General features: G+C 36.8%; 1 protein-coding gene across 1 annotated transcript in view; it reads left to right on the forward strand.

The window, feature by feature from the left end:
• LOC121315292 (tubulinyl-Tyr carboxypeptidase 2-like) overlaps positions 1–3,767 on the forward strand; it is a 32,341-nt gene extending 28,574 nt beyond the window's left edge. The window contains exon 7 of the mRNA XM_041249333.1: positions 2,318–3,767. Within this exon, the coding sequence (XP_041105267.1) occupies positions 2,318–2,390 (73 nt within the window). The 3' untranslated portion in view covers positions 2,391–3,767. The remainder of the gene's footprint in view (positions 1–2,317) is intronic.
• The last annotated feature ends 8,971 nt before the right edge of the window (positions 3,768–12,738 follow it).

A 12,738-nucleotide genomic window follows, 5' to 3' on the forward strand; every position in this document is an offset into this window, starting at 1 on the left:
AATACAATGACAACAATAAAATGTATACAGCAAAATCTTCTTCTCTTTACAGTGGTAGCCAGGGGAATATAGTCATGGTATGGGACATTTTGGTAAGTCTCCATGACAGGGGTGAACAAACATCTCATCCAAATGATCCTTGATTCCCACAGTTGAAATAACGCCACCTCCTACAACACAGCGATCCCTAACGCAATGCTGGGACATCTATATCAGAGGGAAGAGTGCCCCCTACTGAGCCACTGACACTAGTTTGGTCTACAGCTCACCTAGATTTTACAGTTAAGTTGCAACCAATATAATTTTAAGAATAAAAAGGTTAATATATATATATATATATCTATATATATATATATATATATATATATATATATATATATATATATATATATATACAGGTTTTATAACATTTATTTTACTTTATTAAATTTAAAATAAGTAATGTATTGCAGCACAGTTGAAAATAAAAGTTGCCTCAGATTAAAAGCAGGATGGTTTATCAAAAGATTAACAACTGCAACTGGCCTTATTATTGGTTGAACAACATTTGCCTTTGATTTGGTATCTGTCCCAGCAGACTTAAGCAGATTTATAAGCCCTTAGCCTCCTGAAAGTCTAAATGACTCCAGTGGACAAACAGAAGATGCCTCTTGGCCTTTACTTAGTGTTTCTGCTGACTGGGCCCTGAAGTTCATTGTCATAAGAGCAAGTAAGAGAGTTTACTATTGATTGCAAGCGGAGATGAATCTTTGCTCCCCTTCATGTGCACTGGAGTAGAAAAAGAGAAAGAAAAAAATATTGAGAAATGTGAACTCTACAGGCTAAAACTGCAGCTTCTAAATAAAGAGTTTAGTCCTGTGTGAATATCATCATAAAAAAGGCATGCAACTTGCACTTGAAATGTTAGTTAAAATAGCTGCTTATTTTGGTTGGAGGCACTCTCAAGGATTATGGACTTTATCCCATTATACCAGCAGCGAGCTCAAAGATCATTGTATAGTATATAGATTTTCAGAGACATGTTTCTAAAAAAATAATATTCACAAGGTATAAGTCAGTCAGTAGTGTATTGCTGTATTGTTTGATGTCAAGTGTATGACTGACTTTTTTCTTACACAGTGAAGAATTCTTAATACAATCCATGAAACTTTCACTTCAGTACATCCGAGAGAAATAGCTGTGCCATGCATACCTAGCAGTTTTCTTTTCATCTGAGATTTACCTGCTGTATTAGTAGTCATGTCGTAGTAAGTCGCAACTTAATGAAATATTTGTTATTTGAATGAAAAGTTTTACATTAGATAGTAGACTATGTAATTGTCAAGTAGCCTACATATAAAACCATAACTCCATTGCTTTACAAGTAACCATGTGATAGACAGCTGGTGTTCAGGCAGGCTCTTTCCATGGTTTGGATCTTTACCTAGTCAAATCCTATTAAAATCATAATCAAGTCAAACATGTAAGTGTGTTTTTGCTGTGGGGTAATTTCAGTTTTTCATAGACATTATATGAATGTCAGTATATATTTAAACCATATATGTGAAGGAGAACTACATTGCAAAGTATTCCTATGATACTGAATAGATGATGTGTTGTATTTTTATATTCATTATTATTATGGGACATAATAACAAGTCTGACAGATTGGGGTGGGGGGTTGACTTGCATGATGTAATTAGTGGTTACTATGTGGTTCCAATCCTATTACAATTCACACAGACTCTAGAGTTTATTAAAACAACCCCATTTGCAATGAAAATAAAGATAAACAAATATGGATTGTGTAGGAGGTTTTCTTGGCCTATTTGATGTGTCATGTTTTTGGCCGACTGATACTAGTACTTTATTCCAAGTGCAAAAAAAAAAAAACTGTTCATGTTCAAAGAAGTAGTTGCAGACAACTCAGAAGGTTAATGAATGACCCACAAGTGAGCCTTTGCTATGGACGATTGTTTAAGCACTAAAGACTGCACTTTGGTGTGAAGACCTGGATCAGTCTAGCCCAATAGATAGCTAATGACTGTATGTTATATTTTTTGTATGCCAAATCTAAAGTATATTATAGTAAATACTTTATGTACCATAAAATGGTTCATAAGCAGAGGAATTATCTTTTTTATAGAGTAAATGAATGTTTTTAAACACAGTCAGGATTATGTCATCTCTGTACATTGTGCCAAATTGCATCACCATATGATAAGGTAGATCATTATTTCATATGAGAAAATAAAGTAACCTACTTTGTTAAACAAGGTTTTTCAGAATTCAGTATTAAAAGCAGATGTTTTTATTTTTTTTTTATCTGTATTTTCAGGCCTGCAACGATAGACAAAAAGCCTGCAGAACTTAGCACCTTGAATGACGTGGGGTACCAAATCCGGATCTGAGGGGAGAAGCCACTGGGCAGAATCTGTGATCTTCCAGGGTGTTCCTACTTGCACTTTACCTTTTAAAATCTGTTTTAAAACTCTTTTATGACTATTTATTAAATACTATGTAAATACTTGAGTTTCCATTGTGACTTTTAGCAATATTCCACTCCACGAAATGTGTAGGTTAGGGCAAGACATTTGACCTTCTGTTTCTGTCACACTGTAAATTAAATGTGACATAACAGTTAAACTACTGGAGGTAAACAATAATATAAAAAAATGGTATCAAATAATTTTTGGTTAGTATTCCACAACATGTACTATATACAGTGAATGGCCTACACATTAGAGAATGTAAATCTCTAAAAAGTCCTTCTGTGATATATGCAGATCTATACAGTATCTATATATAAGCTGTTGGGAGTTTTATGATACAATCTTGTAAAATCAGAAGGATCTCATGGTCATGGTTCAGATGATAGTAGGTGCCTGTGCACCCAGCTTGTACGACGATACAGTGGGTACATTTACCAACAGTGGGGGAGTTTCATGTGTGGTTGTTTACACATGAAGTGGTGATGCGTGTGCATGTTTGCGAGAACAGCTCGAGAGGATCAGGTTTGTGATTGAAAATAACGTCTACAGAGGGATTGAGTAAATCTCATTTACTTGTGAGCATGATGTAAAACACTGGAAATCCACACCCATTTTACATGAAAATGTCCACTGCTCCTAATCCAGACAGCCTTGAAGCATACGTGGAAGGTGTCACAGATCTCTATAATCCTACATCTCTGCTGGTTATCAGCCATGGTGATCTGCAATAGCTGAGTTGGACAGTTTCATTATATATCTGAGTTATTTATTTATTAGTTAAGTCATGTGATAAATTAGTTGAAATTTTATTCACTACTAACGAAAACAGTACAAGAACGCTGCGCATGGCCAATTTGCATATCGACCTCCTCCTTGCCCCTTCATTTGCATGAGGGTCTTCTCGAGTAGAACAAAGTGAGGCAATGGAAACCTGAAATGTATTGGGCCATTTTTCATTTGGCTCGAGCACAATGTCTCCAGTAACACACATGAACCCCCCCCCCCCCCCCCCCATTGTCCATCAGAAAACCACCACCTGAAAGCACAATTCTGGTCCCAAGGGTCACGACTGCAGACATGCTCCAAGTCACAAACCTTCAACTCTGAACAAGACACACAGCTATTGAGTGCTATTTTAATGAAAGGTCAAAGACAAAGTGTCTGAAAGATAGAAAACAATGTCAACAATATAAACCTAGCAACATACTTGCAGGAAGGACCTAATGTTCTTATATTTTCTTGCTAGTTTTATACTGTTGAAAATATTCCACTCTGATTAGCCTTTGCCTTTTTCACTTGCTTCATTGTAGCTAAAATCCTCATTAGTGTCATCATTGTTGAGGAATTCCACTGTAATGTAACTCTTATTGTATTATTATTATTATTATTATTATTATTATTATTATTATTATTATTATTATTTACTATAATGTTAAGTATTTTAGCATTTCACAATTTGCAATAATTTTTGAATACAACACAGTTTCTGCAGTGTATAAGTAGGCTGTAAATGGAGTGTTGTTTCTAAGTAATGTTGCTCAAAAAACATTCTTTTGGTACATTATAGACATGATATACCAATTAAATGGTCCAATTACTGCTAGGTCTTGCTAATGTTTTCTCCTAACTAGGATTTGAACATCTGGATCAAATGATTTGTCTGTCAGAGAATGCTGTATCTGAGCTGAGATTTGTACGCAGGGTCTGTCTAATATCTAATATTTCAAGACAGGTTCTTTTATATGTTCAAACAATTCAAGAAGGTGGGAGGCAAAATCCTGTCCATGCAATTTTCAGTTTGTTTGTCCAGTTAATACTTATTTCATTTCTTAATACCACTATATATTTAAACAGTGACATTTAACAGTATGAAAGAATCTTCGTCTTTCTATAACGTGTAATGCATACAAGGATTTTTTTTTTTTATTGAAGCAGTTCTAGGAATGAAATGCCTCATTAAACCACACCATATCAAAATGAGATTAAAATATCTGCCTTTTTATCAAATCTTTTTAAACAAAGGAGCAATTTACACCATTATTTGTGAGAGGAAAGCAAATAGGTTTTAAAATTGGCAGCTAAGATTGTTAAAGGGCTTTCAATTTGAGCCACTGCCCAATGTTTAAACAGCAAAAGAACAAGTGACTTTCTGAAAATGTATCTTTTTTAACTTTGAAAAAAGGAAATAGTAGTGTGATGTTTTAAAATAAGCACTTTAAAATGATACCAAATGACTTTGCTTAAGACTTCTCATTGTCTGGTTCTATCATTAATACATTCTAAAGCGGTAGCTGCTGTACATAACAAGTGTCTGGTCGATATTTTAATGTTATCTCTATAACTAGAAAATTCTGCTAAGTTATTAACATGTTATGACGAAAATCGTAGAAGATCATGTTAATTTGCATCCATTGAAGTCTATTCAATTGATCTACCGATATTTCTGTCTGTAAAAAATATGTACAGTGCCTAAGGCAATTAAACATGGGCTGTGTTTACTGTAGATCTACCACCATTTGGATCAATTCAGTAGCCACATTAGTTTTAGTGTTTTCTCAGACTCATAAGAAAACTCCTCAAAGTCAATATTAGTAATACACAATTGTTTCCCCTGTATTAAATGTAAGCATATCTCCAGATTTCTGTCTGTTAGCTGATGATGTGCTTGCATGTAAAATGGCGCAGAATTGAAATATCAAGCATTACATTGTGTTTTATTTAGTATGCCATTTAAATACTGGATATCAATAATACAATAATATTCATACTTCTGCACCTTTCAAATTAGCCTGACTTGCAGGGAGAGTCTTTAGTTCAGTAAGGCGTTGATTAAGTAGCATCAGTGAAGCATGAACTGTCTGCATTTTTTTAGCATAAATTGCACTTCATGAGAAATAAATGACTAAGACATGCCAACAATATTGTACTTAACATTTAGGGCCTTTTTTTATCAGATGTCTTGATATTGCACTTCTAGTGCAGATTATATAGTGCAGTAAAATGCTTTATGGTGTGATTCAAAAGTAGCTTTGTGTATTATTTATTTTAATTATAGGGCTGCCTTCCAGCTTAAACAAAGAGGTTACAATTATGCAATAATTGCAAAAAATCATGTATGTATACATTTTAAGAAAATACAAACTTGAAGTTAAGAATTAGCTAATAAGCCAAGACTGTTTGCAAACACAGTAGTATTTTGTGAAGTAATTGTTACATCTACGTTAATTTACATCTGTATCTGTGGAGTAATAATTTATTGAATGAAAGCCAAATACTTAACAGCATCTTTCATAGGCCAAACACCTGTCTACCAGGGAAACCTGCATATAGCAGTATTCTTACGATTTGCATCAATGCAGTCTTCCCGACTAACTTCCAGACTTCATGAACAGTAGGCTTGTCTCCATTTTTTGTTTCATTCCACAGCGTGTCAAAGAGTTGTTGTACTGCTCTTGGTTTTGTGTGTTTAGTACTGGTTAAACAGTTTTAGTTTCTTAGATTAGATCTACACTGTTTCCCTGTTCCCAAACCTTTGCTTCACTGGAGCAGTGAGCCTAACTGGCCATTCAAACCAGTTTAGTGATGCAGCCCAGAGGTTCAAAGCCCCTGTGTTTGTACAGCTCAATTGTACCGAATACAGTAGTGTTATATGAAGCATTTCCTTTGTTCTGTAAAAAAAAAAACAAAAAAAAAAAAAAAACTGTTTGTAACGTAGTTTGGAAACCAATGTGTTCAGTGATTTAGACGACCCCCTGATGCAATGCACTGTTGACTGTGTTTTAAATTCGCATGACACGTTTTAATAAAACATTTGAATTTTTTGTATACCTAGTTGTCTGTTGTTTAGATATTGTTAAACTAAACTTATTTTTTGACTAGTTTGCATTGTAATTGCCAGAATGCAAATTGCAACTGAATTACAGTGTATAAAATACTGAGGAAAATTGCCACGAGAGTGAGGGTGCAACAGAAGAAATGCCAGCAGCACAGGTCCACACAGGTGAGTTTAAATAAGTATTATTGAAATGAAAGAATGTTGCCGAGTCATGTCTGAACATCTGCCAGTATAAATTGGGGAATTTTGCTAGTGCCTGTTTAAGAATTTACCATGTTGTGACCCCTTTGGCTTTTTCCTTGCACAGTCAGATTTAATTGCCACTTGGGACAGCCTATATCAGAGGCAGTGTGCTGGAGCTGTCTCGCCCTTTTCACACTGGCATGAGTGACACTAGGTCAGGACCCAGTGTCATGCGGGTCAGCTACATGATTCCTCACTGCTGTTGATAAAGCAGGGTTGACCTGAGTGACCAACACAAGTAAACAATATGCATATCAATGACACGGAAGCAGCTTGTTAACGACGCTTCCATCCAAGATTATGTGGATGGAACTGTCGGCCCAAATGTTGATTAGAGCAATGTTTCTTCATCACTGGTGCAATCTGGCTCATGGCGTGTCTCAAGCAACAAAAACATGACTAAACAGAGTAAACAAAAACCTTGCAGAAATGAAACCTTCACACAGGCATGGCAGAACAGAATGCTTTGGCCATTCTGAACATGGCTTCACTGAAACATTAATCGCTATACTCAAAGACATTCTCATTGGAAAGTTTGTCTAAAGTTAATTATTATTCTTAGTACTGCCAAATATTTAGTGGTTGAGTTTTTAATTATGGAACTACAGGTGAATCCATTTTATATTGCCTTGCTTAACATCATGCCTTGTTTATTACGATTTTTCAAAAACCACTCTCCACGCACCATAGGTTCTATGAGAAATTACCTCTCTTAATATCATCTCACAAACCCGCTTATTGTCACGTTTTGTGCAGCCTGTCAGATGCTGCGTGGACGGTCTTAACGGGACACAGTTCAGTTACAAGACACCAACGTCCCAATTATTATTTTTTTTTTAACTTACGTGTTTTTTTTTTGTGAATAAGACTAACTGATAGCAATCATCAGTTGACAATTCATGCCTTTTTTAATGGCACAAACTCTTTCTTTCAAGTTAATGATACAAAACATTGTCCAGTAGTAAACGATATGCTTGTTTAAAAGGAAAAGACAACTAAATGTGTAGTATTAAAACACTGCTGTTTAATTCAATTCAAATTTTTCTCGCACTGTGCTGTCATAGGCAAAGGTGAAACCCAGATTATATCATGACCCACTTTATATCACGAATAATGCCTGCACAGCAATGATGACATAAAACGGGTTCATCTGTGTCTACTGTATGTAATCACAAGATCTGCTTGATGCAAAAACAATCATTCTTTTGATATTTCTCCATCACAAAACATGAAATTGAATTGATATTAAACATTAACCATATTACATATGTAAGTGCATAGTTTGATTTACTGGGCCAGCTGAAGATTCAATTGCTTCTGGATTGGCTAGAAAGTCTGTGCGCAGTGAAGTACAGAAATATATAGGGTTTGAGGTGGCTGATGATGGAATAGTAAAACATTATAAAAATACCTTTTTTTCATGGATATTGGGAAGCAAAACACCACTAATAAAGTAAGTCATTGCTTTTCATATATAAATATCTTTTAACATCTATATATATATATATGTTTGATATTGCAATTGTGTTATCATATATTTCTGTGTTTTGGAAGACTTCAATATTATTGATATCAATATTGAAATACAATTTTCATATCGTTGTCCACCCCGAGTATTAAGCTTGTGCGCAACAAAGCTCTTCCAACTCTTAAAAGTGTACAGTAGGCAATAAAAATAGGTGCAGTCCAAGATTAAGCATAAGATCCATCTCTGTTTACAGAAACAAATAAAAAAAGAGGATACAGCAAGTGCATTGGGGGTGTCAAAGAGATAACTGTATTGTGTGGACGCAGTCTGAAATTAAGTCATGTTATATTTGCAAAGGAAAACTGTTCTCTCCTAGTACACAATATGCGCGCTGTAGTTAGACCCAAATCTCTCATCTGACTTCACTACAGGCAGGTGTAGCAATGGACCCATAACAAAAACACATGCTAGCATTAAAACAGAATGACCGACACAAATATTAAACTGATATTCTCCTTTGTGTCCCTGGTCATTTTATTTCTATTCAAAATACATGTGAAAAAGATTAGTTGCTGCTATCTAACTTTTATTAAACAACCATGGCACAAAATGTAAGTGGTACTTCACGCACTGTATGCATGGGTCCACTTTCTAACAATGAAAAAAAAAAAAATTCTCAGAGAAACATAACCCCCCCCCCCCCGCTGTGTCAGGAAAACCAATATCCCCAAAGACACAGTGCTACAGTTCACAGCACTGATGTGTTGATGCACTGATTCTGCATCACTGCTTTGCAATTAACATCTTAGCCCCACAGTTCCCTGCCATGGTCATTAAATTCACTAAACCAAAGGGAGATCTTGGAAAATGAGATGTATCGGAAACTCCGGCTAGGATATCCTGTTATTAACAACAGGGAATTTAAAAGCTCAAGGGTCCTCAAGTATAACCATAAAGCAATGAAATAGTCTTACAGGCTTTAGAGATTAATGTTGACATTCAAATCGTGTAACTTGCTAGTTCCCTTTCAAGTATAAAATGTAACCATTACCGAATGGGTATTTACCTCCTAAAGACCCCTGAACTGAATACTTCATACCAAAGCTGCTCTTTGAGCCTGTGATGCAGTTGTGACCCCGCTCTTGAGGTAAAGTAATGCGGTCACAGATCTGAGTGCCATTTTTCCTTTCAAGACTGACCTGATTGGAGAGCCTTGTATATATTTTATTTGCTTTTACACATATATGATAAGCACACTGAACCTTAATTTGGGTCTCTAGCACACGCACCCTTTTCAGGCCTGGTTCAACCGCGACTGCCAAATGACAGTGCCCCACCTCTGTCTAAGTGCACTGTCTTGGTGGAAACAGCCAGCCCATCTACACCTAGGCATAGTGCTGGGCAGTGTCACCAGAAGTGAGCTTATCACCACAGACAAGTCCAGCTTGGGCTGAGGCGAAGTATGGAATGGCTGGCGTGTGCAGGATGTGTGGCACCCCTCTTGGCAAGGTCTCCACATAAATGTTTTAGAGCTGGAGGCAGTTTACCTTGCCTTGCAACATTTTTTGCAGGAGATTCAAGGGAGAAATGTGCTTTTCCGCACAGACAAGACAACAGTGTTGGCTTACAGTGCCTGTAGAAAGTCTACACCCCCTTGAACTTTTTTGAGTTTCATGTATTTAAATGAGGATTTTTTTCCACTTATCTACAAATCATACTCCATACTGTTAAGGGGGGAAAAAAGTACAAAAACTGAAAAAAATTAAAAAACTGAAAGATCATAATTGGATAAGTCTCCACCTACCCCTGAGTTAATACTTAGTGGAAGCACCTTTGGCAGCAATTACAGCTGTAAGTCTGTTGGGATAGGTCTCTACCAACTTTGCACACCTAGATTTGGCAATATTTGACCATTCTTCTTTACAAAACTGTTCAAGCTCTGTCAAGTTCCTTGGGGAGTGTTGATGGACAGCAATCTTCAAGTCATGCTATAAATTTTCGATTGGATTTAGGTTGGGCCTCTGACTGGGCCACTCAAGGACATTTACCTTTTTGTTCCTTAGCCACTCCAGTGTAGCTTTGGCTGTGTGCTTTGGGTTGTTGTCAAACCGAAAGGTGAACTTCCATCGCAGTTTCAGCTTTCTTGCAGAGAGCAGCAGGTTTTCCTCAAGGACTTTTCTGTACTTTGCCCCATTCATTTTATCTTTTATCGTGACAAGTGAACCAGTCCTTGACAATGAGAAACATCCCCATAACATGATGCTGCCACCACCATGCTTCACAGTACGGATGGTGTTCTTTGAGTGATACGCTGTTTTGGGTTTGCATCAAACATAATGCATTACATTAAGGCCAAAAAGTTTCATTTTAGTTTTGTCGGACCACAAAACTTTTTGCCACATGGCTACAGAATCTCCTGGGTGTTTTTCTGCATACTTCAAACAGGATTCAAGGTGGGCTTTCTTGAGTAATTGATTCCTTCTTGCCCCCCTACCATACAGGCCAGATTTGTTGAGTGCTTGGGATATTGTTCTTGAGTAATGGCTTCCTTCTTGCCACCCTAACATTTAGTTTAAAGCATTGAATATCTAATATGGGAATGTTACATTTTGATTCTGTTCTTGATGGCACGAATTTAAGTGAAAATAATTGGAACTATAATTGCAGACTTAGCGGTTTGCTTTGAACCTTCCACCAGCCTTTATCCAATAAGACTTTGTTAATTGTTAAATCACATCTATAAAAAGACAACTTACTGCAGAAAATGTTTTTAATGTTAAAAGGAAAAGTATATATTTTAAACCCAGGTTGGAATAATTAAACAGCGTAGGTGTTACATATTAAAATACATCTCTCTACATGTATTTTTTATATCAATAATTGTACTTGCTTGTATGCTGTATTCAGAAAGTCACTGGTACCAAAAGAGAATAACATCAGTTCAAAAGTTCACCTCACATATTTTGAAAATGTAGAGGAGGTGGATTATAGAATGATCGCCCATTACAAAGAGTTACTGGGTGTATTTGAAAATGTTATTCACTTGAAGGACATCTGCTGTCAAGGCATATTAATGTATAAGATTTAATTATGGCTTCTGACGTAAAAAGCGAAGCAAAAACTATATAAAAACCGAGATAAAATCCTAGTTAAGTGTCGCTCGACTTGTTAACTGCAAGTTGTGTGGTCCATGCTCTGAAGAGCTCTGATTAAGCTGATTGCTGTTGGGGGTCATGTTCAGAAATCTTTGCCTTTGAAGACAGTTTCTGTCCTTACATTATATTCTATACTTCCATATATGTTTTGGAAAGTAAGAACTATTTTTAATTTATATCTCTTTTATATTGATGCATTGCTATAAGGTATATGATTTATGTTTTGTCTAAAAGAGGGATATATTGGATGCTCTAGAATTTAGCGGTGGGCGTTTTTAGCTTTGTGCATGCATATCTTAAGGGCAAAACATGTTATAACCATAAACATATTGAACCCTTAATGATATTATACCTGTTAAGGCACTGGACCTCCCAGATAGCCTGTCAGTTGGGATTCGACATAGTCTGTAACTACTCAATCAATTTTTAAGCATTTAATAAAATGAAGGAGCACTGATACTATTCTGATTCGTTAAAAATTCAAATTAAATTAGTCTGTGTGACTTTCTTGAATATTACGAGTCATTTGGATACTTTGCAAGCCCAGTGCATGAACAATCCACTTACAGGAGTCCTAAACATCTTTATGTCCTTGTGGCAGGCTGGCGAGTGAATAGAGGCCCAGAGACAGTCTGCAGTTTAAAAAAAATACTAATTGTATTATAAATAAACAAAAATAAACGTGCACAAGGGCAAAATAACAGATACTCAAACACAAATAAAGCAAAAACAAAACTCACAAAAACAAAGGTTTCCAGGCTGGGCAATGCCTTCACTGGTTTTAGCAAAATTCAAAAATCACACACAACCACAAACACCAACCTGCTTCCTCAGCTCCCTCCTCCTAAATGAGAAGCAGAGGCCTCCTTTTATGTCAGGTGGCTGGGCGTTGATTGATCATTAATTAAGTTAATCATTTAATCAACTAATCAACCCCAGCCACCTGAACATAATAAACCCAGGCAGGTAGGGGAAACTGTGCTCTGCCACAGTCCTCCTAAACGTCTCCCCTGAGTTTAAGAGTGTGCTTAGAGTATACATATAATTAAATTAAGTATGTGCAAATCTGACAGTGGCCTGCGGTCGCCAAGTCTCCATCGTGTGGCCCCCAAGCTTTTTCTGTGAAACTCCTCTCACTGCAGGTATTTCTCCTGTCTGGGGTGACAAACTAGGTGGTGGACCTCCTCTCAAGGAGAGTTCCCAGCAGTTCAGAGTGTAGGCTTCACCTCAAGGTGGTAAGCCTCATATGGGAAAGGTTCGAGAAAGCAAATAGACCTATTTTCCTCTCAGGAATCAACCCACTATCCCCTCTGGTACTCCATAACAGGAGGGGGAACTGCTGGGAATAGATGGCACACCAGTGACCGAGGCATCTGTTAAACACCTTTCCATCGCTCCCGCTGCTCCCACTGTGTCTGGAGAAAATCAGGCAGGACCGGGCAAAGTTGTTCCTAGCAGCTCCTATATTGTCCTAGCTGAACGGCCAGCTGTGGAGATTGCCAGCACGCTACGACCTGCTTAGTCAGTCAGGCCCAGAGGACTGTATGACATTCTGACCTATCGAGC

The sequence above is a fragment of the Polyodon spathula genome, chromosome 5 (genome assembly GCF_017654505.1).
Source record: "Polyodon spathula isolate WHYD16114869_AA chromosome 5, ASM1765450v1, whole genome shotgun sequence".
Lineage (NCBI taxonomy): Eukaryota > Metazoa > Chordata > Actinopteri > Acipenseriformes > Polyodontidae > Polyodon > Polyodon spathula.